Source organism: Entelurus aequoreus, linkage group LG16, assembly GCF_033978785.1.
Source record: "Entelurus aequoreus isolate RoL-2023_Sb linkage group LG16, RoL_Eaeq_v1.1, whole genome shotgun sequence".
NCBI classification, from domain to species: domain Eukaryota; kingdom Metazoa; phylum Chordata; class Actinopteri; order Syngnathiformes; family Syngnathidae; genus Entelurus; species Entelurus aequoreus.
This window is the reverse complement of record NC_084746.1, coordinates 33972146-33998477: the sequence shown is the minus strand read 5'-3', so window position 1 is coordinate 33998477 and position 26332 is coordinate 33972146. Positions and strand designations below refer to the sequence as shown.

Below are 26332 nucleotides of genomic sequence, written 5' to 3'. Positions count from 1 at the left end.
TACCGGTGGGGACTACTCTTCTATGCATCAGTTGGTGACGTCTCACGACTTCACATACAAGAAGACTCTCTATTGGCTTCCTGATAGACAGGACTTCATTATCATGAAGGTAATATTTAAATATCTGTACCCACTCGGCATCCATTGCAGCCGGTCACCCAGGTGGGGTGTCCCCACATCTGCGGCCCCTTCCAATGTGCCAGTCTTTTCTTTTGTCAAGCTCTAAACATTTTTAAAACTGTAAATGTTGTACTTATTACCATCAAAGTAGCGTTCATCACAGCTACACGCTACAAAGAGAGAAAATGGACTGCAAATCCAGGCGAGTAAAATCAACCAGAATGTAAAAGGATGTCTTCCATTTTAGGAGGGGTTCCAAAATAAAACCTTGCACTTCATAAACATAATATTTTGATACATTGTTTGCTGATTGTTTGTTTGTTTGTTTGTTTGAATAACCATGTTTCTTCCAGGGTGCATCAATTTATCAGTACTTTTATTTACAGTAATTTCCGGACTATAAGCCGCTACTTTTTCCCCTCGTTCTGGTCCCTGCGGCTTATACAAGGGTGCGGCTTATTTACGGCCTGTTCTTCTCCGACACCGACAAAGAGGATTTCGGTGGTTTTAGTACGCAGGAGGAAGACGATGACACAATGATTAAAGACTGACTTTTCATATACCGGTAGGCTGGTTATTTTGATAACGTACAGGCGAGCGAGCACTTTGTATTACTTTGCACGTTGTATTATTTGTACTCTGCACGAATGCTGTTCGCCATGTCAAAGATGTGAAAGTTTGATTGAATGATTGAAAGATTTATTATTAATAAATGGGACACTTTGCGTTCCCAAACAGTCATCTCTGTCCCGACAATCCCCTCCGTGGTAGCAGGAACCCCTATATACTACGGTAATTACACATCAAAACCCTGCGGCTTATAGTCGGGTGCGGCTTATATATGTAGCAATCTGTATTTTCCCCTAAATTTAGCTGGTGCGGCTTATAGTCAGGTGCGGCTTATAGTCCGGAAATTACGGTAATTGACATTGTTTTTAAAATGTTATAAACGTTGTGTTTTGTTCTGGCTAACTTGTCAGTGCACAGCTTTGGGAAAGATAGGTAGAAAAGTTTCGTAGGGTTCCAGTCCTGGCACAAAAATATGTTCACTTTTATTGAGTTTTGTGACACAAATCTTTTGCACTATTCCTTTGTGGTTTCTGTTGAAACCGTAATGTAGCCTGTGCTGAAAAGTTTTGATTACAATAGAGTATGTAATTTAGTGTTTATCTAATATAAGTAATATTGTTTCACTGCCTATAACTTAATTTAAGTGTTTTTCCCCCCCTTATTTTGTACATGGTAGCGAAAGTTAAAAGGAATGTTAAAATGTTAAAAAGCCAGTTTGTGTTTATTATTATAAACAATCAAACTGAGCATTTTTTATCTCCCTATTTGTTTCGTGGAAAGATGTACATTAATTTGAGATCAATAGAGCGGATTCTGATTCTAATTCTGGAAAGATGTACATTAATTTGAGTACAATAGAGCGGATTCTGATTCTAATTCTGACAATTCTATTTGTAGTGTTGATGTAGCAAGCTACTTTTGCCGTGTAGCTTGAAGTGTAGCCTGCTACAGTTCTCGGGAGATAGCTTCCTCGTTAGCTGAGCTACATTTAATCGAGAGGAACTCGTACCTTAGTTTTCTACATTTTTCAAGTGGCTTGCCCATCACTACGTATTACACACCAGCTGTTTGATTGTAACGAGCATCTTAGTTGGAGTTTTGATTACCAAATTTGGATGTGTAAAATCGCTAATGCTAACCTTTAGCATATCCATTGTAAATCCAATGTAAATTAGCATCGAGCCAGCGCATTTTGAAAAGTGGAGCCTTACTGTACTTTTGTGGTTTGATGGCATAGACAATTGTAACATTACCTAAAGGCAATCCATCTCAGTCCGCTCTGAGTGTTTGTGTTAAGTGCTTGAGCCGGTGCCGGTTTGCAACCGCACAAGATGTCACGTGCAACAAAGATTTTGAAATATGGCATTGTTTGATTTTACGTGAATCGGTACTGTGAGAATTAGATATTTTTAATCCATACTCATGTTTAAAGCAGCTAGTATTTTCCTATGTAGTGTGTCTTCTCGTGACCTCCTTGCTTTTATCTTATGTCCGCTAGTAAACTCTTTGTTTTGTCTTAAAGGCTCCTGTTTGTCGGCTCACAGAGCTGTTTTGGCCAGTTCCTTATCTGTTTTGAAGAAGCAGCTGCGCTCCTTTCTGGGCGAGAGGGGCTGTTTTCGCTCTACATAAACTGACTCTTTTTGTTTGGATTTAGACCTTTCTTGCTGATGCTATGGTTGCATTGTAAGGGCAGGTCTCCTGAAGCTTCAGTAAAACTTGGTATTGTACCATTTTGTCTCCGGGGTCCTTTTTACTCAACATATATGTCATCCAAAATAATTTTGGATTGACCAATGTGTTTTATTCCCTGAGAGGTCACGCGCAACAGTACCCGCTAGTACCGACGAACTTTGGTCAGTACCTATAAAAGTACCAAATTTAGTACCTCTCCCCTAGTTGTTATACATGACGTTCAATTTAAATGACGGTATTGGACACAATATGTAGAATGGTAAGGCAACAATAACTGAAACATTCTTCTTACTTGTTGGCAAGCTCGATGCTGAGGGGGTTCGGTGGGGGTATCAGCAAACACACTGAGGGAATCATCATGTCCAGTCCTCCTGGCCCGGTCACAAGCCACTTGCTGCGCTGCGTGTTGTCCTTCAGTATGCCCTCGTTGCCTTTCAAAATCCCTTTCTGTAACACAGCATGAAGCCCTTAGAAGGCAGTCACTTGAAATATTATACACTAAAGTGCTTGTGTGGGGAAAAGCACTCAACAGAACCCACCTGGTCCTGCTTGAAGTCACACAAGGCCTCCACCATGATAGGATTGTTCACTGCAGTGGGTTCCTCCGGGTTGCGGGGCTTCAGTCTAACAATAGTCTTGGACTTGTTAACCAGACTTTGGACTTGTCTTTTATTCTCCATGATTCGTTCTTTCTCTTTCTAAAACACAAATACAGTCAAATTAATCGTTTTTTTCCCTGAATGCAAAAACACCACACCTTGCAAAACTGGTCGAACCAGACAAGCAGACATGCGAACTGTATCCAAAATCTTTCAAGCATCAAATTTGTCCTAAATCCGCGAGATAATTCCATATTAGCGTAACAATACCTCCAGGAGTTTCAGGAGCTCTTGCAGATTTTCCAGCGGGGTGTTCTTGTTGCAGGTGAACTTGGTCCGGATGCTCTCGTGGTCCTTTTTCAGCTTTTCATTGGTCTCGTTGGCCTCCTTAAAAAACTGCACAGAAAATTGAAGATTTGATGAAACTATAAACCATATGGGTTGCTTTTCCAAAAGCAGGAGAGGAAATTTACTTGGCTGTAGGCCGCATTCTCCTTCAAATGAACGTGAATACACTTGGTGATCTGGAGAAGCCAGCTCCACTGCGTCTGTAAGGTGTCCATGTAGGCCTGAGGACATAGACATACACATGAATATAGCAGCAGATTGTCCCAGCAGGATAGTGGTTATGTGCGCTAAATGCTTAGAAAATGACAACACTATTTTGAAACGAAACCACAAATATAATACAATATATTACAATTAAAAGAAACAAATATAATTACATTAATGTATTATTATTATTTTTATTATTATTATTATACTATACCATATATTATTGTATATTTGAAAAAAAAACTCACAGTAAATTTGTCTTTAATTTAAAAAAGTATTAACTTTTTATTTATAATAATACTTAATACATTAGTATTACAAACTACTAAACCAAACAGACAACAAATATACGATACCCTTGTGAAATATAAATAAAACACAGATAAAATACAATCTATTACAATAAAAACAATAAACATAATAACTTTTAGAAAAGCTTACAGATCACTTCAATCTATAAATCGTGTAATATTTTTAACACATTTTTGTCACTTTTATTTGTTTTGTATGTCTTTTAATATGTTGCACTTTAATATTTGTTGTCAAATGAAAAGTGCATTATAACTATAAGTTCTTGTTATTATTATTATATTATATTCTTAGTATACTGTATTTTTCAAATCTAACAAATAAAATTGTCTTTTAAAACTTTTTAAACAGCAAACTATTAAGCCCAATGACAAAAATAGACTGATTCAGACCAAAGGTGGAAATAGGACTTGAATAATGTAAATGGTTAAATATTGACTTAAGTACACATCTAAAAATGTATTTGGAAAAAAAAAAGCAGGTGTACTATTTGAGTGGCTACTGTTGCTATACAGAATTGGTGCCAAAGTAAAAGCCCGGTTATAAAACATTGTTGCACTGCCACACAGAACAGAGAAAAGACAGGGAGAACCGACAGACAAGAAATGACTCCAAAAGCAGACTTATAACTTTGGGGTGTTACGATCTGATATTGATATCTGTCAGCAAAAACAGATATCAGATGATATCTGCTTTCATTTAAAATGTCCGATTTAAGCTCCGATCCAAGCAGTCGTGCAGCGTGTTTACTTATGTAAAGCTGGACAGCCATTTAACATTTAAATGTCCTCCAATAAACACACCAGGTTGGTCTTTTCTTGTATCTTAGTGAAGTGATTTACAAAAGGTGAACATGATAAGCTTTTACTGTTGACTATTAGGAGCTAACAGCTACACAATAACCAAGTACATAATAGCAAACAAGGTAGACATACTGTATGTAATAAGTGTCCCTATTTGAACAATATTGCAGTTTAAAACATGACATTTGCCAATATAAACAATTATCTACTTTTAGTTGCATATTAATTTGGATCATTCAACTTTCTGAGTCGTGAAGTTAATTTAATGAACTATTGTGATCAGTAGGTGTGGCCAAAAACAAATTACTAATCCACTTCAAGAACATACAGTGCATCCGGAAAGTACACACATCGCTTCACTTTTGCCACATTTTGTTCAAATACAGCCTTACTCCAAAATGGAATAAATAATTGTATCCCCTCAACATTCTACACACAATACCCCTTAAGGATTATGTGACCTTTTTTTTTTTTTTTTTTTCAAAAAATCTTAAAAAATAAAAATATTACATGTACCTAGGTATTCACTTTGCGCAATACTTTGTTGATGCATCTTTGGCAGCAATTACAGCCTCAGGTCTTTTTGAATATGATGCCACAAGCTTGACACACCTATCTTTGCGCATTTTTACCCATTACCCTATACAGAACCTATGAAACTCCATCAAGTTGGATGGGAAGTGTTGTTTTTCATCCAGAATGTTTCTGTCCGATGGTCACTCTGTAAGATCTACAACATTCCTCTGTGGAGAGAGGAGAACCTTCCAGAAGGACAACCATCTCTGCAGCAAACCACCGATCAGGCCAATATAGTACAGAGGCCAGATGGAAGCCATTTCTTAGTAAAAAGTTTGCCAAAATGCACCTGAAACACTCTCAGACCATGAGAAACTAAATGATCTGGTCTGATGAGACAATCATTGAACTCTTTGGCGTGAATGCCAGGTGTCATGTTTGGAGGAAACCAGGCACCGCTCATCACCAGGCCAATACCATCCCTACAGTGAAGCATGGTGGTGGCAGCATCATGCTATGGGGATGTTTTTCAGTGGCAGAACAGGAAAAGCTGTCAGGATAGAGGGAAAGATAAATGCAGCAATGTACAGAGACACCCTGGATGAAAACCAACACTTCCCATCCAATCTGATGAAGCCTGAGGGGTGCTGCAAAGAGGAATGGGCGAAACCGCCCAAGATAGGTGTGCCAAACTTGTTGCATCGTATTCAAAAAGACTTGAGGCTGTAATTTCTGCCAAAGGTGCGTCAACAAAGTATTGAGCAAAGGCTGTGAATACTTATGTACATGTGGTTTTTAGTTTTTTTTGTTTTTTGTAAATGTTTTGAAAAAAAAACTTTTCACATAGTCATTATGGGGTATTGTGTGTAGACTTTTGAGGACAAAAATTAATGTATTCCATTTTGGAATAAGGCTGTAACATAACTAAATTTGGTAAGAGTGAAGCAATGTGAATACATTCCGGATACACTAATACCAACCATTGTTCTCTGGCTAATATCACTTGATCATATATTTTCTAACTTTCCACACTACAAAATATTTAAAGTATGTACTATGATTTGTGTTGATATCGTATAAAAAATAATATAGAGATCAGCCAATACTCGAGGCTCCAATATCGGTATTGTATCATAGTGAACAAGTTGTATTGGAAAGTAAAGTAATACAATTACCACGCCCTGCAATAAACAAATGATCTTTTTTCAAAACAGCACCACCTGCTGGATTCGACAGGCATGTATTTCCCCACTGATAGGAAAACCTACTTCAATCTTATCCGAGGCTGCATGGTTGTTACTCAGGAGACCGTCGGATTTCACCTTGAGCTTGTTCAGCTCTTTCTCCTTCTCCTCCAGGTCTTTCATCAGCCTCTGTGCAAAAAGAAAAAGAAGGTAAAGCACCCAAATGAAATGGGAAACTGAGAAGGATGAAAAGAGTTCCGTCGTACAGAGTAGCTCTCTTGCTTCTTGGGGATATACTGATCGATGTTTTTGTCTCCCCAGTCAAAGACCAGCTCCTCCTCCTCTCTCTCGTTCACCCACATGATAGCGCGGGAGATCTCCTCGATGATGCTCTGCAGATCACGCAGCTGACTCACGCGGTTGTGGGACATTTTCTGAGAAGGGCACACAGCAGGTGAGTATTTGTTACAAAAAAAGGAAATCTTTTTAGTTTAAAAAATGGCATCGGTCCTACCTGCAGGCTGTCCCATTCTTGGTCCAAGATGTGCATGCTGGACTTATCGCCCCTCATGCCCTGATGAAAAGGATATATTGTATTGGTTTTTAAAATGCCTTCGAATCAATACCTCAATGAACCTCAAAACATTCACAAAAAAATGTTACAGAGACGAGGCTAGAGGATACGTACCAGGTCGTCCCTGGCACGGTCTACTTCCTGGCTTCTTTGAATCGAGCTGTGGAATTTGTTGTGGGTCAGGATTTGTTTTTCGATGGTGGCCGAGTCATCCCCCCATGGAGCCGTCTCGATCATGCGCTACAAGTGCAGGAATACCGTTGTGTTAGTAAGAAGTTCCTCAAAAAATAAGAAACACTCACTAGATGATAACAAATGTATATACAGTACAGGCCAAAAGTTTGGACACACCTTCTCATTTCAATGTGTTTTCTTTATCTTTATGACTATTTACATTGTAGATTGTCGCTGAAGGCATCAAAACTATGACACCTGTGAAGTGAAAACCCTTTCAGGTGACTACCTTTTGAAGCTTATCGAGAGAATGCCAAGAGTGTGCAAAAAAGTAATCAGACCAAGGGGTGGCTATTTTGAAGAAATTAGAAGATAAAACATGTTTTCAGTTATTTCACCTTTTTTTGTTAAGTACATACTGTAACTCAACATGAGTTCATTCATAGTTTTGATGCCTTCAGTGACAATCTACAATCTAAATAGTCATGAAAATAAAGAAAACCCATTGAATGAGGAGGTGAGTCCAAAGTTTTGGACTGTACTATATATGATAATTAAATTAAAAATGTCTTTACAAAGACAGTCATGATTTAATTAATCAGAAAAGACAATACTGACCCCTATTTTTCCCGTAGAAAAAAGTCTGAATAAGATTTATAGTTGAGATCATGACAGGCCGCTTCATATGAAATTTTACTTTAAACAAATTTCCAGCCCCTTGCTGCTCTGTCACTGACAAGAATATGATGCCCAACTTGAAAGGCAGTCATACCAGGTTTGATCCCCGGTTGTAGTAGTGTTAGAAATGTTTGCAAATTTATGTTGTAATTATCTCAATTAATTTAGTTTTGCACTAAAAACTAAAATATTTTAATCATTTATTCACCACAAATTAGTTTTAGTACAAAACCTTAAATTTAATTAAAGTTTGATTAAAAAAAACATAATTGTTTCACATAAACAAAAAAGTGGGGAAAAAAAATCAAATAAAATGTTGCTTAGGGTCCCAATTTGTCCAGTGGCCCCCCTGGCTGAGATTTATACATGCAAACTAACAGGTGGCGCTAAACGATTTCCCCCCAGGTTGCTTCCTCTCAGTCACACACAGCAGTGGACATGGAGAGATGCGGCCGGGTCACAGAAACACGCTTATCTCTATGATATATTTTTAACTATTTCAACGTACCAGTTATTTCACTGACATGGACATATTTAGACATTTTTTGTCTTTGAAGTAGTGTTGAACACATGAGGTCATCTTATATTCAGGTCAATACCGTAATGTTATCGCAGCTGCACCACAGTGAGTGCGTTTGTATTATTTTCTGCAAACTACAACCACAACAATATACATATAAATTGTAACTATTACAATTGCATTATAATAATTTTGTATGTGTTTTCATTGTGAAGTATTTCTATCTCTGTATTGTTATTATTTTTTCTTAATAATTTTTTATTTTGTTTTGTTTTTAACATCGTAACCTCCACTACCACTACTATTAGGCAAGTTTATTTATACAGCAGAATTCGTATACAAGGCAATTCAAAGCACTTTACAGAAAATTAATAGAAGGCTAAAAATAATATAATAATACTAACAATATTCATTAATAATAATAATAATGATCATAATAATATTTTTCCAACAGTGAGTGAGCTTTATTTACTTCAGGGGTGTCAAACTCATTTTAGCTCACGGGCCGCGTGGAAGAAAATCTGTGCCGGACTATTAGTGAAGTGTATTATATTTATATAGCGCTTTTTCTCAAGTGACTCAAAGCGCTTTACATTGTGAAACCCAATATCTAAGTTACATTTTTTTAAACCAGTGTGGGTGGCACTGGGAGCAGGTGGGTAAAGTGTCTTGCCCAAGGACACAGCGGCAGTGACTCGGATGGCTTCTGTCTATTAAAATCATGGCATTAAAACTAAAAAATAAAGACAACTTCAGATTGTTTTCTTTGTCTTAAAAAATAGAACAAACACATTCTGAAAATATTACAATAAAAATATAGAAAAAAATACTGGCAGCGGTAAAGTTTAGATCCATGAAGGAAAGAAGAAAGTGAATAAATCTTTATAACTGAATAAATTTACATATGCATAAAAATGTGTTTTCTTTTGTGTTATTTTTTTTAATGAATTAAGTAATGTTTATGACAACCTTTTTCCAAAACACAATATAGAATGTGAGATATAACAGGACTATGCATACATTTATCATTGGTTTTCAAAACACTTACAAAAAAGTGGGACCCCATTTTGAAAATTCCTAGCGCCAACACTGATGGAGTATTGGTGCGTGCAAAACAGCAGCAGGCAGCTGTGGCCTGCGGGCCGGTTCTAATACTAATCAAATATCACCCCGGGGGCCATAGATCATTCATTCGCGGGCCGGATCTGGCCCACGGGCCTTGACTTTGATACGTAGGATTTACTTTATAAAGTGTTATTAATAGAGGACTATATTCCAAACTAAACCTACACAGACTAAGATATGCTATTCCCCTCTATGTCCTGTAGGTGTCACCCTATCATCGTCTAAACTCTAAAGCCAAGCAGGAAACTATTCCAACTATGCCGCTCTTTGTTCAGCCATGCTCTTTTGATAAGAACAACCTCTGCCTGTCCCTGCACTTTACTCCCATTTTTTTCTTCACTCTCTCTTCTCTTTGGAGCTTTTGTTCGCACGCCACACCCTTCTTCCATGCTTATTCGGCTGAGGCCACACATGACGGCGCCTTTCACCAGTCTCACTGATGTGCGGCGGTGGCAAAATGCACTCATTCTGATGGATCAGGTGCCATGTTAGCATTAGTAAATAGAATTTCAACTCCAGCACGTAAGCGCTGAGGGTTTTGATGACCGAGTGTAGGGAGGAAGAGGCCAAAAGGGCGTTTTCCCATAAGCATGTCAGAACCCCCCTTCCCACATCTTCTTACTAAGTGGTGCAGTGTCACATTTCACACTCCTTCACTGTTCTTTGGCCTCCCTCTCTTCCCTCTCAACACTCTGCCCTCTCAACCGATCTACTTTTTTTTCTCCTTTCGTTGTCATTGTTTCATTTGCCGGCCTTTCTCACTGGCGTATCAAATTTTGGCAGTGAGCCAAGATGGTTTCAGTTAACAGAAGGTCAGAAGAAGTGATAGGGTGAGGGTGCACCCTCCTCCACCTCTACCTCCGCCTCCTACACCCGCACAATTATTCTCACAGCGTGAGCAAGTTAAACACCGCTATCAACATGTTGCAACAGCGCCATGCAAAAATAACACACGCCCTGATTATTCTGTGGTGATTTACTGCATACTTTACTTCATAAGGCATTAAAAGATGCAATATGCATGCCAGGCCAGTAGATGGCGATGTCATTTTGTAAAGAAGCTTTGGTCCTCTCAGGTCTTTTCTTGAAATCATTTTCTGTTTGGGTTTCCTCACTTGGACAGAGTAGCAACATCGTAAACGTAGCTGCTAAGGCTGCTGAAAAAAATAGATTTACACCCAAATTGCGATTTCTTTTAATTCCGATTCTAAATAAATTTATCATTTTCAAAAAATCAATTTCAAAAAATACTTTTTTTTTTGTTTTGTTTTTGAAGAATACATTTTTTTTAAAGACGTTTATTAAGCGTGCTTACTGGCTGTGTGTATAAGTCGTACGTCAAAAATCAAGACAAGCTTTTGTAACATGCAAACTTTTTTGAAATAATTTTTTTTTTTAATGCTGAACAGCAAATATCGTATTTTCCAGACTATAAGCCGCTACTTTTCCCGATGCTTTAAACCCTGCGGCTTATAAAGCGGTGCGGCTAATTCATAGACTTTTCTTCGCTAACGGCTATAATCTTTTGTGTTCAACAAATAGTTTTCATAAAATACAGACAGAGACACTGAAAATGTGTGCTATTGTGTGTTCTATAGCGCCAACGTTTGGACAAGTTTGCTCACCGCAGGTGCTGCTGATTGAAAATGAACTTCCTGCTTCCTGTTTCGCGCCTTGAACCGGAAGTATATCCCCTTTCGTCTACTATACGTCCATAGCGTTTCTGCTCCAAAGGATTCTTCATTCATCACTCCAAGCAAGGTTTGTAAGTGTTACAATATAACTAACACAATTCATACTTACTCAACTGTCCCAAGTGTAATGTCTGTAAGAGTGTTTTATGCATATTTTTCTGTGTTAGTATTATCAACTTACAATGGCATTATTTTTGTAATGTTTCAATTTCGTAAATGCACAGGAAGTTAATTGTGGTGTTATTGAGTCTTTTTAACTGATTGTACAGCTAGCTTCAGCATTTAGTGAATCCAGCTGTTTTACTGCTTTGTGACAGGAACCATTTGGAAACAACTAACAAATAAACATTAACAAAATATTTCGTACTGGTATGCGGCTCATGGTCGACTTAAATACCAGTGCACTTTATAGCCCGGAAATTATGGTAATATAACACAAGAATCGATTTAAATCGAGAATCAATTCCGGATCGAATCGGAATCGAATCGTGAGTTGTTGCAAGTTTCATATACGCGCTACAACAGTGCACAACTCATGCATGCCTACTAGAGATGGGCTTATTGTCTTTAAATAATCCTATTTTTGACAGTATCAGGCAACCTCTGAATGCCAGTGTCACATTGAGTATGAATATGGCAAAATAACACTTGAACTAACCTTAGCTAATGTTGTTGTGCTTCTTTAGACAGCAAACTAGGTGAGACTGACTCAACAGCGCCTCTGATGGTTGCACTCCGTTTTGCCTCATTTAATTTGCATGTTACAATACAACTAAAACAATTCATACTTACTAGACTTTATCGTTTAATCGTTTTCAAATGTTTTCATGTTCCGAAACTTCAATGTGATGTAAACAAACATCCGAAATAACTCTTGTCCTACTCACTGTTGTGTAAACCCATGGTTTAAACACTGCCTCTATCTAGTGGTACTCGAGATATAATGAAAATATGTTCATATTAGAGACATAAATGTGAAATAAATGAATGAATACTAATGTATCAACATTATATTTGCTGAAATGTTATAACATTTCCAGTAGTACTGGAAAATAATATATTTCTAGATGGTGCATTTAAGCTGGTAATGCCTCCGAAAGTGTCTCACCTTCTGCTGGGCAATCCAGGCCACGGCGTCGTGGAAGAATTTCCCTCCCTCCATGGAGCTCAGACTGCCTTGGGTCGTCCGTCTAATGGTCATGGTCCCCATAAGTCGCTGCTGGAGGCCGGCATGCATGTGCTGCAGCTGGTCCACGCTGTATCGGGATTAAACGTGAGCAATGCTATGTCTAATTACTATATAAATACAGTACAGGCCAAAAGTTTGGACATACCTTCTCATTCAATGCGTTTTCTTTATTTTCATGACTATTTACATTGTAGATTGTCACTGAAGGCATCAAAACTATGAATGTACAAATCTGGAGTTATGTACTTAACAAAAAAAGGTTTTTATATTCTAGTGTCTTCAAAACTAGAATACTGCTTTGCACACTCTTGGCATTCTCTCGATGAGCTTCAAGCACACATGTGAAGAGAAAACCATTTTAGGTGACTACCTCTTGAAGCTCATCAAGAGAATGCCAAGAGTGTGCAAAGCAGTAATCAGAGCAAAGGGTGGCTGTTTTGAAGAAACTAGAACATAAAACATGTTTTCAGTTATTTCCCCTTTTTTTGTTAAGTACATAACTCCACATGTGTTCATTCATAGTTTTGATGCCTTTAGTAACAATGTACAATGTAAATACAGGTAGTCATGAAAATAAAGAAAACTCATTGAAAGAGAGGGTGTGTCCAAACTTTTCACCTGTACTGTATATCCTTCTGAGAACCAGTGTCTTCTGCAGTGGACATTTGTTTTTTGTACTTTTTTTTCTCCTGAAACTCTGATAAAAGACCATAAATAGATGTCCACTGAAGAGGACGCTGGTTTTCAGGAGGATGTGTCCTGTTAGGCTCTTTGGCTAACCTTTTGAAGACGTCGTTATTTATGCGCATCTGCTGCAGTTCCATGCCGTACATCTTCAACTGCTCGATGTGGTCGGCCGCCATCATCATCAGCTTTTCTGCCTCCATAGGTTGACCGCCCTGAGACCATAGCAGCATTGAACGCGCCTTAACTCTTTGGATTGTTTTGCACTTGTACCGCCGCCATCATCATATTGGTATGTCAACAAGTCATTTTTATCAAGCAAAGATGTGTTTGTTTCTATCACTGGGTAGTCAGTGCGGATGAGCGTGAACTTACACTTTGCATGATCATCTTGGCTCTGTGGAGGTACTCTTGACATTGGGCTGTCAGCTGCATGACTTTGTGCTGAATGGTCTGCACACTATGTGAGAAAGCAATAAATATTTCCATCTTGTCAGTTCATTAAAATAGCCCGGAGGCAAGAGCCAGCTTTTTTTTGTATTGGAGACAGGTTGTGTTTGCCTGGCAGACTGTACTATGTAATGTCATGGAAAACAGGCTACAGCAGATAAGAAATTATCTTGAGAAACAAAAGTACAGTACATGACATTTGCTGCGCCCCCTCACATACATGTATGTAATATAGACTATTTGTTAACGAAAGTGTCTACCGATAACCTCAAATGATCAACAACCACACTTAAAAAATGTCTGCATCGCTCGTTAATCATATTTGAAGCTGCCCTTTTCATCTTATTGGTGGTTACATTGCCATAGCTAAATGTTGTTATTTTTGTCATATTTGTATTATTATGTTACATATATTTTATGTTCTCTAAAACTGGAACTGTGCATGCATGTTGCTGATGCGCATCAGTAAATCGGGCAGTGATAAGACAAATGCGTGATTTGGCCATGTTTTTCAGTCAGGATTGATATAACAGAGAAGTGTTTGTGCTGTCCAAACTTTTTTTTTTTTTATCACAAAGGGGCACATACTAAAAGATGAAACAATGCAAGGGGGGGGGGGATTTGATACATTTTGTACATTTTAAAGACGCTAAAAGCAATTCAACGTACGTCAGTATGTGCTAAGCCACATTAGAAAACACTTGGCTTTCCAAGTACCACCTTAATGGCCAACATTAAAATACAGTAGCGTACTACGCCTAAATATTCATTAAAAACAAGGCAAAGGTTTTATTTAACAAGCATTTTTAATATTTTCGGCCAGTGTCATGTGACACAATGTTTGAACAGTAACACTATATACACACACACGTATATATATATATATATATATATATATATATATATATATATATATATATATATATATATATATATATATATATATATATATATATATATATATATATATATATATATATACATATATATATATATCATAATATATATATAATTATATATATATATAATATGTATATACTATATATAATATATATATATATATACATAATTATATATATATATATATATATATATATATATATATATATATATATATATATATATATATATATATTTGTATGTACATATATACATACATATATATTTATATATATACATACATATATATGTATGTATATATATACATACATATATATATATATATATATACATATACACACACATATATATATATATATATATATATATATATATATATATATATATATATATATATATATATATATATATATATATATATATATATATATTAGGGCTGCAACAACTAATCGATTAAATCGATTAAAATCGATTATAAAAATAGTTGCCGATTAATTTAGTCATCGATTCGTTGGATCTATGCTATGCGCATGCGCAGAAGCTTTTAAAAAAAAAAATATATATATATATATATATATTTTTTTTTTTTTTTTAAATAAACCTTTATTTATAAACTGCAACATGTACAAACAGCTGAGAAACAATAATCAAAATAAGTATGGTGCCAGTATGCTGTTTTTCAATAAAATACTGGAAAGGATAGAAATGTAGTTTGTCTCTTTTATCCGATTATTAATCGATTAATCGAAGTAACAATCGACAGATTAATCGATTATCAAATTAATCGTTAGTTGCAGCCCTAATATATATATATATATATATATATATATATATATATATATATATATATATATATATATATATATATATACATACACACGTTTATTTGAAATTAATTGTATTTTTACTGATCTTTTCTCCTTTTATTTATAAAACACATATATACAAAGAACAAGATTAATTACACTTTTGAAATTGGAATAATTATGATTCATCACAGGTTATTACTCACTTGGATCATTTAAATTACCTTAAAAAAACATTTGGACACACAAAGTAACACATATATTTCAAAAAACAAACATTGTTATTTAAGTTTATAAAAAGTAAATAGTTGTTAGTGTTATAAATACTATACCTTATTGTTAATGATTTCATTTAATTTTCAGAACGTGTCGAGGGCCAATAAAAAAAAAAAATTTGCGGGCTGAAAATGGCCCCCGGGCTGCACTTTGGACACCCATGCCTTAGGGTGTGTACACAGTTTTTCAGCGATGCAGGCTCTTTGTAATGTGCACTGAGCTGTGTGAGAACTTTCAAGTCAATCCTACTTACATGTTTTTTTTTAATAAGTATTTTTATTTATAAATATACAATACCACCTGTAACACAGTATGGTGCATGTTTTAGCGTACACCAGTACTTACTAAATACTGTGTCAAGGCCATAAAAATACATACATTTGCACTTTTAAACTGGACTTAATAAACGTTATCTCAGCTCATTCGATTAAACAGTTTTGATAATCGGGTATGCAACTCATGCAGTGGTATAAAGGTCATCATTTCATTCGTCTCACTTTGGGGGGGGGTTACAGAAAATAAATATAACAAATTCTGTAATTAGGACGCAATCCAAGCTAATGTTAAAAGTGAAATAAAGTAAGGTTTGTGGGAGAGAGATAGTGATAAGAGCGTACTAAGGGACTAGGGAGGGGCGGTTAACAAACATTTCCTCTGTTATGGTCAAGTTGAGTAATTGGATTAGCACTTAGATTGACATTTTTTACGTACTTTCTATCATTATTGCCCGACAACAACAATATAGCGTTTAAAATGGCGGTCTGGAGCAACAGGTGGTTGTGGAATTAAAAGGTAAAAAGACTTACTTAACGACACCTCCTCCTCCTCCTCCTCCCATGCTAACTTGCATTTTCTGCCCGCCGCCGCCGCCGTGCATGGAGGAGCGGGAGAAGGTGGAGGTGTAGGCGTAGCCGCCGTCCCCGGTCTGGTATTCCCCCGCCGGGAAGCCATTGCCTCCCACGAACACGCTGTCGTTCCGCAGGCTCGCAGACAAGTCCGGCCGGGAATTACTCCTCTGGCCCATGGAGGCCAGCCTGGAAGTGGAGCCGAACATGCTCATCTCAACCCGGGTTCGAACAGGAAAGCAGCAGCCAGTTAGTTCCCCCTCTGTGCCCCTCTCGGCTCTCGGCTCTCGGCTCCGGGCTCTCGGTGCGCACACTTCGGTCTGCTGTGGTTAGGCGGAAGCTGCTCGCTTTTGGATCTGAGTGGAAACCACACCTTTGACTGCGTGAGTGCGTGAACCAAACACTCCTTCACCCTCTCACCGTCTCCCTTCTCTGCGCCCACACAACGATAATAACTTCCAAACTTTAATAGTTGGACCAAAATGTTTGCAGCACAAACAAATTGAACAAGTTTTTGGGAGATTCTGACTTGTTATGATTAAAACACATTACTAAAAAAATATAATAGTTGGAGCAAAAATGTTTGCAGCACAAACGATTGGGACTGGTTTGAGGAAGTGTTGACAAGTTGGGGTGCTTCTTATGAATATTAACATGTTAATACCTTTAATAACCGTAGGGGAAAAAACGTAGCACAAACAAATGGGTGCAAGTTGTGGCATGGGTGTGGCATAGACATGGCTCCATTTATGATTAATAACACATTACTTACACGTTAATAACAGAAAACGTTAATAACAGAAAACGTTAATAACTTAAAAACTATAATAGACAAAAACAGTTTCGGCACAAACGAAGCACAAACAAATGGGACACGTTTGGGGAGATGTTGACATATTTAGTGGGTTGGTGGGGGGAGGGAGGGGTTCTAGTTATGATTAATAACACATTAATTACACGTTAATAACAGAAACTGTAAAAGGTAATAACTTAAAAACTATAATAGACAAATGAAGAAGTACAAACAAATGGGACAAGTTTGGGGAGATTCTGACATATTTGGTGGGATGGGCAGGTAGTCTAGTTATGATTAATAACACATTACTTACACGTTAATAACATAAACTCTAAAAGGTTAATAACTTAAAAACTATAATAGACAAAAACAGTTGCGGCATAAACGAAGCACAAATAAATGGGACACGTTTGGGGAGATGTTAACATATTTGGTGGGTTGGTGGGGGGGGGTTCTAGTTATGATTAATAACACATTAATTACACATTAATAACAGAAACTGTAAAAGGTAATAACTTAAAAACTATAATAGACAAAAGAAGAAGCACAAACAAATGGGACAAGTTTGGGGAGATTTTGACATATTTGGTGGGATGGGTAGGTAGTCTAGTTATGATTAATAACACATTACTTACACGTTAATAACATAAACTCTAAAAGGTTAATAACTTAAAAACTATAATAGACAAAAACAGTTGCTGCAAAAACGAAGCACAAACAAATGGGACACGTTTGGGGAGATTTTGACTTATTTGGTGGGCGGGGGGGGGGTCAAGTTATGATTAATAACACATTATTTACACGTTAATAACATAAAATGTTAATAACTTTAAAAAAAACTATAATAGACAAAAACAGTTGTGGCACAAACGAAACACAAACAAATGGGACAAGTTTGGGGAGCTTTTGACATATTTGGTGGGGGGGGTCTAGTTATGATTAATAACACATTACTTACACATTAATAACATAAACTGTAAACGGTTAATAACTTAAAAACTATAATAGACGAAAGCAGTTGCGGCTCAAGCGAAGCACAAACAAATGGGACACGTTTGGGGAGATGCTGACATATTTGGTGGGGTGGGGTGGGGGGTGTCTAGTTATGATTAATAACACATTACTTACACGTTAATAACATAAAAGGTTAATAACTTAAAAACTATAGTAGACAAAAACAGTTGCGGCACAAATGAAGCACAAACAAATGGGACACGTTCGGGGAGATTTTGACATATTTGGTGGAGGGGGTGGGGGGTTCTAGTTGTGATTAATAACACATTACTTACACATTAATAACAGAAACTGTAAAAGGTAATAACTTAAAAATTATAATAGACAAAAACAGTTGCGGCACAAACGAAACACGAACAAATGGGACAAGTTTGGGGAGATTTTGACATATTTGGTGGGGTGGGGGGGGTCTAGTTATGATTAATAACACATTACTTACACGTTAATAACATAAAATGTTAATAATTTAAAAACTATAATAGACAAAACCAGTTGCGTCACAAACGAAGCACAAACAAATGGGACACGTTTGGGGAGCTTTTGACATATTGGGGTGGGTGGGTGGTGGGGATCTAGTTATGATTAAAAACCCATTACTTACACATTAATAACATGAAAGGTTAATAAATTAAAAACTATAATAGACAAAAACAGTTTCGGCACCAACAAAGCACAAACAAATGGGACACGTTTGGGGAGATTTTGACATATTTGGTGGGTTGGGGGTTTGGGGGGGGGGTGGGGGGGTCTAGTTATGATTAATAACACATTACTTACACATTAATAACATAAACTGTAAACGGTTAATAACTTAAAAACTATAATAGACAAAAGCAGTTGCGGCTCAAGCGTAGCACAAACAAATGGGACACGTTTGGGGAGATGTTGACATATTTGGTGGGGTGGGGTGGGGGGTGTCTAGTTATGATTAATAACACATTACTTACACGTTAATAACATAAAAGGTTAATAACTTAAAAACTATAGTAGACAAAAACAGTTGCGGCACAAATGAAGCACAAACAAATGGGACACGTTCGGGGAGATTTTGACATATTTGGTGGAGGGGGTGGGGGGTTCTAGTTGTGATTAATAACACATTACTTACACATTAATAACAGAAACTGTAAAAGGTAATAACTTAAAAATTATAATAGACAAAAACAGTTGCGGCACAAACGAAACACGAACAAATGGGACAAGTTTGGGGAGATTTTGACATATTTGGTGGGGTGGTGGTGGTGGGGGGCGATGGGGGGTGTCCCAGTTATGATTAATAACACATTACCTAAACATTAATAACAGAAACTGTAAAAGGTAATAACTTAAAAACTATAATAGACAAAAACAGTTGCGGCACAAATGAAGCACAAACAAAAGGGACAAGTTTGGGGAGATTTTGACATATTTGGTGTGGTGGGGCGGTCTAGTTATGATTAATAACACATTACTTACACATTAATAACAAACTGTAAACGGTTGATAACTTAAAAACTATAATAAACAAAAACAGTTGCAGCACCAACGAAGCACAAACAAATGAGAAAAGTTTGGGAAAATGTTGACATATTTGGTGGGGGGGTAGGGGGAGTCTAGTTATGATTAATAACACATTGCTTACACATTAATAACATAAACTGTAAAGGGTTAATAACTTAAAAACTATAATAGACGAAAACAGTTGCAGCACAAACGAAGCACAAACAAATGGGACAAGTTTGGGGAGATTTGACATATTTGGTGGGGTGGGGGGGGGGGTCTAGTTATGATTAATAACACATTACTTACACGTTAATAACATAAAATGTTAATAATTTAAAAACTATAATAGACAAAACCAGTTGCGGCACAAACGAAGCACAAACAAATGGGACACGTTTGGGGAGCTTTTGACATATTGGGGTGGGTGGGTGGTGGGGATCTAGTTATGATTAAAAACCCATTACTTACACATTAATAACATGAAAGGTTAATAAATTAAAAACTATAATAGACAAAAACAGTTTCGGCATCAACAAAGCACAAACAAATGGGACACGTTTGGGGAGATTTTGACATATTTGGTGGGTTGGGGGTTGGGGGGCGGGGGGGGGGGGGTCTAGTTATGATTAATAACACAATACTTACACATTAATAACATAAACTGTAAACGGGTTAATAACTTAAAAACTATAATAGACAAAAACAGTTGCGGCACAAGCGAAGCACAAACAAATGGGACACGTTTGGGGAGATTTTGACATATTTGGTGGGTTGGGGGTTGGGGGGCGGGGGGGGGGGTCTAGTTATGATTAATAACACAATACTTACACATTAATAACATAAACTGTAAACGGGTTAATAACTTAAAAACTATAATAGACAAAAACAGTTGCGGCACAAGCGAAGCACAAACAAATGGGACACGTTTGGGGAGATTTTGACATATTTGGTGGGGTGGGGTAGGGGGTGTCTCGTTATGATTAATAACACATTACTTACACGTTAATAACATAAAAGGTTAATAACTTAAAAACTATAATAGACAAAAACAGTTGCGGCACAAACGAAGCACAAACAAATGGTACACGTTTGGGGAGAGTTTGACATATTTGGTTGGGGGGGGGGGGGTTTTAGTTGTGATTAATAACACATTACTTACACATTAATAACAGAAACTGTATAAGGTAATAACTTAAAAACTATAATAGACAAAAACAGTTGCGGCACAAACAAAGCACAAACAAATGGGACAAGTTTGGGGAGATGTTGACATATTTGGTGGGGTGGGGGGGTCTAGTTATGATTAATAACACATTACTTACACGTTAACATAAAACGTTTATAACTTAAAAACTATAATAGACAAAAACAGTTGCAGTACAAACGAAGCACAAACAAATGGGACAAGTTCGGGGAGATTTTGACATATTTGGTGGGTTGGGGGTGGGGTGGTCTAGTTATGATTAACAACACATTACTTACACATTAGTAACAAACTGTAAACGGTTAATAACTTAAAAACTATAATAGACAAAAACAGTTGCAGCACCAACGAAGCACAAACAAATTAGAAAAGTTTGGGGAGATTTTGACATATTTGGTGGGGTGGGGGGTAGGGGTTGGTCTAGTTATGATGAATAACACATTACAGACACGTTAATAACAAACTGTAAAACGTTAATAACTTAAAAACTAGTTGGACAGAAATGTTTGCAGCACAAAACATAGCACAAACAAATGGGACACGTTTGGGGAGATTCTGACATAGTTGGTGTGGTGGGGGAGGGGGGTGGTCTAGTTATGATTAATAGCACATTAATATACATGTTAATAACATTAAACCATAACACGCTAATAACTTCAAAACTATAATAGTTTGGACAAAAATGTTTGCAGCACAAACGTAGCACAAACAAATAGGACACGTTTGGGGAGATTCTGACATAGTTGGTGTGGCAAGGGAGGGTGGTCTAGTTAATGATTAGTAATACATTACAATACATGTTATTAACATTAAACAATAACACATTGATAACTTAAAAACTATAATAGTTATAAGTCAAATACAAAGAGATGGAGTAGACATTGAAAGAGTAAATGAAAACACATTTTGGGGAGTAATAACAGATTAAGAAATTACCTGTAAATCTCATATAAATAATATACAACAAAAAGTAGCAAGATATATTTCTATAATGAATACAGCAAAACATGTTCTGCCCAAAAAAAATCACTTCATATTCTCTACTGCTTGCTAGTTTTACCATATCTGAGGTTATTGTGCAGAAATATGGGGAAACAACTACAAATGTGCACTTCATTCACTAACGGTGTGACAAAAAACATAAATTAGAATAATAATAATGTTGGATACAGAGAACATACATACCTTTATTTATTGAATCAAAAATATTGAAATTCAACGACTCGGTTTGCAAACAGCTAAAATTATGAACAAAGCAAACTATAACCTGCTAGCCAAGAATATACAACAATTCTTCTCAACAAAAAAGGGAAATATAAGCTAGGTGGAAAATGTAATTTGAAACATTTGTATGCACGTACAACATTTAAAACCTTTAGCATATCAGTATGTGGAATTAAATGATGGAATGGATTAAGGGTGTCAAACAATGTACTGATATGATCCACTTTAAAAAAACCTGTTCAAACTACAAGTGTTTACAAGTACAGGGATGAATTATGAGAAATGTATTAAACTTATTGAAAATAAGATATTATTCATCTCATTATTTGAATCATAACTGACTTAACTTAAGAACTGTTGTATTGAAAATGAATGTACCCGTAATTTCCGGACTATAAGCCGCACCTGGCTATAAGCCGCACCAGCTAAATTTAGGGGAAAATACAGATTGCTCCATATATAAGCCGCACCCGACTATAAGCGCAAGGTTTTGAGGTGTAATTACCGTAGTATATAGGGGTTCCTGCTACCACGGAGGGGATTGTCGGGACAGAGATGACTGTTTGGGAACGCAAAGCATCCCATTTAATAACAATAAATCTTTCAATCATTCAATCAAACTTTCACATCTTTGACATGGCGAACAGCATTCGTGCAGAGTACAAATATTATAACGGTGCAAAGTAATACAAGTGCTCGCCTGTACGTTATCAAATAACCAGCCTACCAGTATATGAAAAGTCAGTCTTTAATCATTGTGTCATCGTCTTCCTCCTGCGTACTAAAACCACCGAAATCCTCTTCGTCGGTGTCGGAGAAGAACAGGCCGTAAATAAGCCGCACCCTTGTATAAGCCGCAGGGACCAGAACGAGGGGAAAAAGTAGCGGCTTATAGTCCGGAAATTACGGTATGTTCAAATGAAGAACAGGAAGTGAACATGTCTTAGTACTGGAATGAGGTAGAAATGGGGTAGGATTAAATAAACTCAGCTTTTTCTTACTCCTTTTCGGACATGTAAAGAAAAATGATAATATGTGATGCATCATATTGAAATGTTCGAACTCAACTTCAAACTTCATGTACGGTCAAAATAATGCGATAATATTTTGTGTTTAATCAAATGAGTTAACTCAATATTGGCGGCCCCATCTAAAAAGCAACATTTATTTTGAGGCCCCTCGTTACTTGCTAAATAAAACCTCTGCCTTGTTTTAATGAACACTTGGGCCTACTATGATACTGTACTTCAATGTTGGTCATTACGGTGGTACTTGGAGAGCCACGTGTTTTTTGAGGTGGCACTTGGTGGAAAAAAGTTTGAGGACTACTGGTATACAGTATTTGTATACATGTAGTAGGGTTGTCTCGATACCAATATTTTGGTACCCGTACCAAAATGTCTTTCGATACTTTTCTAAATAAAGGGGACCACAAAAAAATTACATTATTGGCTTTATTTTAACAAAAAATCCTTAAACATGTTTCTTATTGCAATCGAAGAACAATTTTGTCCTTAAATAAAATAGTGAACATACTAGACAACTTGTCTTTTAGTAGTAAGTAAACAAACAAAGGCTCCTAATTAGTCTGCTGACGTATGCAGTAACATATTGTGTTATTTATCATTCTATTATTTTGTCAACATTATAAAGGACAAGCTGTAAAAATGGATTATTAATATATTTGTTCATTTACTGTTAATATCTGCTTACTTTCTGTTTCAACATGTTCTATCTACACTTCTGTTAAAATGTAATAATCACTTATTCTTCTGTTGTTTGATACTTTACATTAGTTCTACAAATTTAGGTAGCGATCCGATACCAAGTAGTTACAGGATCATACATTGGTCATATTCAAAGTCGTCATGTGTCCAGGGACATATTTCCTGAGTTTATAAACATAATATGAATTTAAAAAAAGAAAAAGAAAAAAGATTTTGTGACGATAAAAAATATCGATGTAATCATAGTAGTATCGACTAGATATGCTATTGTACTTGGTATCATTACAGTGGATGTCAGGCGTAGATACACCCGTGACATTTGTTTACATTGTGACGCCGGTGAGCTATTGTATCCTCCTACGGTGTGTAGTGAAGCATGTTTAGCTATTCCTCGTCCTGCAGGGATGATACTTGTAAGAAACTTACTTTATTTGTCGCCATGGAGGCGAGGATTAGTGATTTAGAAGTAGCTAAAACACTGCCGACTGCGGATGGATGTTAGCTAGCTAACCATGTCTTAAAGCACCTCTTCCTGAGGGCGTTTCAGTGTTATAACTTCACCTTTATCGTTACTTTGTAAGCCAAAATGCGTCCATTCTCTCTTTTCTGTCTACACACTGTGTCTGCCTGTACGTACTCCGTGATTGAGCGCTGCCGAACATGCTCCTCTGATGTGACGTCATGCCCGGAGAGTATAGTACCGTTTTTGAGTCATTAGTACCGCATTACTATACCAGTACCGTTATAGCGTACAACCCTAACATGTAGTATTCGATAAAAATGACTAGAAGATGAGGATTACACCCCATTAGTTGTATGGCCCTTCAGACAGTAGCACTCAAAAAGTCGATAACGATGTGAAATGTTTTTCTTACAGATTAAAGCACGTCATCCAAAGTTGATGCAAACACACATTTCCAGAGTGGTGACTTTTTTGCTGACACCGATTAGAGAAACGAGAAACCACGTACTATAAGGGGGTGGGAAGATTGTGGAGGTTGCACAAAGAATGTGTCATCCCAGGTTCAACATTCTTGAGGTCAAGCAGTTTGGTTTAAGAAAGTAGTGTTGAGAACCGAGCAACATGTTTTTTTTTGTTTTTTTACATCTCACTGTGCACTCTCACGCTGCATAATTGCACCGTTTGCATGCAGCCACATGCAGGTGGGCGGGGAAGGGTGGGACCTCCGACTCATGCTGTCCTTGCAACAAAAAGCAGAGATAATTCACGCACTCGTGTGTCAACATGAACATGCATGCACAGAATCTCTTGTTGACGTAACGCAAAGTGCCCTCTGACCTCACTGCTGCTGATCTACTGCAGACAGACAGTGACGTCTCGTAAAAGTGTGCAAACAAAGGAGGGAAACAGGAGGGAGACATGGCCCTGCATGAGAAGTCAACTCATAGGTTTGGAAGGAAAATCAACAGCCGGAGGTGGAATTGTGTCTTTCCAACTTGTCTGGGCCTCAGCACAGTTTTGTGTTTGAACTACCAAGGAATAACGATGGCTGTCTCCCATAAACCACCAGTACTTGAAAGGCCAGTCTCTTGCTGAAACACACCCACCTGATGAGACACACCCAGCATTTTTTACTCACTAAGCTCAGGTGTTTTTTTTTAGAATTCATTCCTTCCAAAGTTATGCCTGACTGAACATGTAGGAGCTCTCCCAAATGTGAAGTGTACAGCAGGCCAGTGAACTTTGCTGCATTTTTGACCATTCCGACGAGCGTTGCCGGGCAATAATGTACATTGTGAGTTCAGTGGTGAAAGTTCGACTTTCCGGGTAGTTTTCTCCTTGCAAGGCTGAAATCCGGGAATCCTCTGGAGGAGTCACAGTATTAGGCATGCATGAGGGAGAAAGTAAAAGCTCAGAGCCATGGGGCAGTAAATAGTTAACATGCTTTGTTAAACACTGCATGTCACCTCTGTTCATTGCAGAAGAAAGGATTGTCCCACACTAGTGTTGTCCCCATACCAATATTTTGGTACCGGTACCAAACTGTATTTCGATACTTTTCGATATCTTTCGATATTTTTCTAAATAAAGGAGACCACAAAAAACTGGCATTATTGACTTTATTTTAACAAAACATCATAGAGTACATTAAACATGTTTCTTATAGCAATTTTGTCCTTAAATAAAAAAGTGAACATACTAGACAACTTGTCTTTTAGTAGTAAGTAAACAAACAAAGGCTCCTAATTAATCTGCTGACATATGCAGTAACATATTGTGTCATTTCTCATTCTATTGTTTCATCAACATTATGAGGGACAAGCTGTAAAAAATGATTATTAATCTACTTGTTCAGTTCCTGTTAATATCTGCTTATTTTCCGTTTCAACATGTTCTATCTACCCTTCTGTTAAAATGTAATAATAATTGATTCTTCTGTTGTTTGATACTTTACGTTAGTTTTGGATGAAACCACAAATTTAGGTGTTGATCTGATACCAAGTAGTTACAGGATCATACATTGGTCATATTCAAAGTCCTCATGTGTCCAGGGACGTATTTCCTGAGTTTATAAACATAATATGATTTTTTTTAAAAAGGGAAAAATATTTTGTGACGATAAAAAATATCGATGTAATCATAGTAGTATCGACTAGATA

The 26332-nt window shown here is 36.9% G+C and overlaps 1 protein-coding gene across 1 annotated transcript in view; it reads right to left on the bottom strand.

Annotated features, from left to right (window-relative positions):
* Positions 1 to 16615, bottom strand: part of LOC133630866 (desmoplakin-B-like) — a 28984-nt gene extending 12369 nt beyond the window's left edge. Inside the window, exons 1-12 of the mRNA XM_062022685.1 lie at positions 16225 to 16615; positions 13362 to 13446; positions 13083 to 13201; positions 12222 to 12369; positions 7037 to 7162; positions 6863 to 6922; positions 6615 to 6782; positions 6433 to 6537; positions 3455 to 3550; positions 3252 to 3377; positions 2922 to 3080; positions 2675 to 2829 (exon numbers count right to left, since the gene is read on the bottom strand). Coding sequence (XP_061878669.1) covers positions 2675 to 2829; positions 2922 to 3080; positions 3252 to 3377; positions 3455 to 3550; positions 6433 to 6537; positions 6615 to 6782; positions 6863 to 6922; positions 7037 to 7162; positions 12222 to 12369; positions 13083 to 13201; positions 13362 to 13446; positions 16225 to 16478 — 1601 coding nt within the window. The 5' untranslated portion in view covers positions 16479 to 16615. The remainder of the gene's footprint in view (positions 1 to 2674; positions 2830 to 2921; positions 3081 to 3251; positions 3378 to 3454; positions 3551 to 6432; positions 6538 to 6614; positions 6783 to 6862; positions 6923 to 7036; positions 7163 to 12221; positions 12370 to 13082; positions 13202 to 13361; positions 13447 to 16224) is intronic.
* Between the last annotated feature and the right edge of the window lie 9717 nt (positions 16616 to 26332).